Below are 2,868 nucleotides of genomic sequence, written 5' to 3' on the forward strand. Positions count from 1 at the left end.
CAAAAGCGATAGAGATGCTTATGTGGAGGTGAGAGGAGGTGAGCAAAGTGTCATTTTTAACTGAAGAGGACTTGTGGGCGAGCCAGAGACCTATGGCATTAAATCTTCAAACTACAAATATCTTTAAAATCCCATCCTACCCATTTCATGACATCTAATTCTAGTGACTGTGGATAAGATTGTAATCCCCAGGACATCTGGACACAAGCCAGCCTGTCCTGAAATAACACACTCTCTCACGCAGACAAACAAATACAATCTATTTGCATGTGGAAAGGTATAAAAATATGTTTAATTGTCATGCACATATATTTAAGTTTATCCCGTAAGAGATTACAGATAGTAGGCTACAAGACAAAATCAAACATCAATATGTAAACAAATGTGGCATTTCACATCCGAATCTCTAGAAATATCCCCAAAACTGGACAGTACAAACATCATATGAAAGGAAATATCTGTTCATTGACACACTGTAGTTACAGGTTTTATCTCCAAGTTTTTTTTCTCACTGATAAAATCAGAGAGTATATTAGGTTTAGGCTAAAAAAAGGTTTAAAATTTGCATCAAACAAGAAGAGGGAAGGACAAGATCTACAGTAAATAACCAATCGGTTTTGCTGCAAGAGCTTGGTCCATCTGGAGTTAATATTGCACAGCACACACTCGGTTTTATCTGACATGTTTTATACATCACATTTACATGATTGATATCACAGTAGATAAACAGACTGAATCCATCAAGTCTGTTTTTGCATGATTAGGCAATATGGAGGAAATGCAAATATTGCGTCTATAGTTTAATGTCTCCCTCTATTGGTAAGTAAAAGTACAAACAACCAATGGTTAAATTGATAATCACGATTATATTGCTCTAAAATAAGGGATTGTTAAAGGCAAATAGCACAAGTTGCCTCATGAAGGAACACAGACAAGCTGTATTGCTCTTTAATTTGAGCAGAATATCACAATGGAGATCACTAAACTCCAACACAGCCTACATGTCTGTCTTTTCAGATCATTTTTACCAGTACATAGACAGCACATGTAAGTAATCATGCACCAAATACACTAATAATGCCTGTATATTCTAACAAGAAAATGTACTGTACACATTTTTTAAAAATGATGCAATCTTTTTTTCCCCTATGATGGTTCTTGAAGCATCAGAATTGCCAAAAGAAAACTCACTGTAAAGACAAAGGTGTGATACTCAATGAGGATACATGTCAGCCTATATACTTAATAAATACATACATTTATAAAGTGTACTTAAGTAAGGTAGTACAGTGATATGATCAGAATCAGAGTCATGCCACTTGTTTATTTAAAATTTATTTCAATTCATTAGTTTATTTTATACATTTATTTAAATTAAACATGATATTTTGACTCACTACATTAGAATTCAGTGCATTGTATTGCAAAAAGTACCTCAATGTCAGTGAAGAAGGAGTGCTCATGATTTGTGTTTCCAGCATCCCGTTTAAGCACAGTAAAGTGATTAATAACATTGTGCTTCTCCAAGCTAAAACCATTGTCTCTGAAGGACAGAACAGCTGACAACTGCTTCTTGCTAGAAATGAAAAGTTAAATCCATGATAGCTATACTACATGCATTAGTAAAGTGAACAAGACAGTGTATTGTTTTAAAATAGTAATATATTCAAAGTTATTATAACACTTACCTTATGTCTGGGTAATTACTGACCAATGGATGTAACAGATCTTTTATATTTTTCTCAATTTCCATTCCAATAATGTCACTAAGGTAATTTCCCAACGGATAAAGCCACTTTAAGGATGATCCCTAAGTACAGAAGAATATTTTCAGTGCATCTACCTTGAAAAAAAAAAACAGTTCGCACTGTTTGATACTGGACTGTATCTTACCATTTGCACAAATAGTTTCCTGAGTTCATTCCACTGTTCTTTCAGTTTTATGGCAGCATCTTCGTTTTTGGGTTTTTTGCATGAATATTTTTTCTTCATCAACTGGGAGACATATTCTTTGGCTACATAATAGTGCACATCATTCACAAAAATCTGTAAACATAGACACTGTGTTTAAAGTGGCTCTCTGCAGCTGTTATTAAAAAGCATCTCTGAGCAGATGAGTGGAGACTCACTTGGGCTGATGGAGCTCTCATGGATTTACAGAGCCCAGAGTAATTCTCTACTCTAGAAATCACTTCTTTAAAATCTTCATCTGTTTTCAGCCATTTTTTTGTCATCATGCCATCCATGTAAGGCTTTGGGGAAGAAATGACACTGTAGTTAGTTATAATTAAAAAATTATAATGCTCTTGACTAGTTATGCAGAATTTCAGATTAGGAGGAACTTTAAGGAAGAGTTTATCCAAAAAATTAAATGATCTAAAAATGTAGTCCCTCTCAGGTCATCCAAGATGTAGATGAGTTTCTTCATGGGAACAGATTTGGAGAAATTTAGCTTTAAGGGTGCCATCAGAATTAGAGTCCAAATAGCTGATAAAAACATCACAATAATCCAAAAGTAAACCACATGATTCTAGTCTAAAAATTAACATCTATCATTCTGACGACACCCATTCACTGCAGAGGATCCACTGGTGAGCAAGTGATGTAATGCTGAATTCCTCCAAATCTGTTCTGATGAAGAAACAAACTTATCTACATTTTGGAAAGCCAGAGGGTAAGTACATTGTCAGCAAGTTTTCATTTGAGGAGAATTAAGCCTTTAAAGGGGTCATATGATGCGATTTCAAGTTTTCCTTTCTCTTTGGAGTGTTACAAGCTGATAAGATAAGGAGTGTTTGGAGTGTTACAAGCATAGATAAGATCCCTGAAGTTGCAAAGACTAAAGTCTCAAAACCAAAGAGATATTCT

At 34.7% G+C, this 2,868-nt stretch overlaps 1 protein-coding gene across 2 annotated transcripts in view; it reads right to left on the reverse strand.

Annotated features, from left to right (window-relative positions):
• Positions 1 to 275: 275 nt before the first annotated feature.
• LOC107699290 (exocyst complex component 3-like protein 4) overlaps positions 276 to 2,868 on the reverse strand; it is a 7,333-nt gene continuing 4,740 nt past the window's right edge. For both annotated transcript variants that reach the window (XM_016500500.1, XM_016500501.1), the window contains exons 10-14: positions 2,130 to 2,252; positions 1,894 to 2,046; positions 1,689 to 1,810; positions 1,435 to 1,576; positions 276 to 1,190 (exon numbers count right to left, since the gene is read on the reverse strand). In XM_016500500.1, coding sequence (XP_016355986.1) covers positions 1,188 to 1,190; positions 1,435 to 1,576; positions 1,689 to 1,810; positions 1,894 to 2,046; positions 2,130 to 2,252 — 543 coding nt within the window. In that variant the 3' untranslated portion in view covers positions 276 to 1,187. The remainder of the gene's footprint in view (positions 1,191 to 1,434; positions 1,577 to 1,688; positions 1,811 to 1,893; positions 2,047 to 2,129; positions 2,253 to 2,868) is intronic.

Source organism: Sinocyclocheilus anshuiensis, unplaced genomic scaffold (assembly GCF_001515605.1).
Source record: "Sinocyclocheilus anshuiensis isolate Anshui unplaced genomic scaffold, SAMN03320099.WGS_v1.1 scaffold450, whole genome shotgun sequence".
NCBI lineage: Eukaryota > Metazoa > Chordata > Actinopteri > Cypriniformes > Cyprinidae > Sinocyclocheilus > Sinocyclocheilus anshuiensis.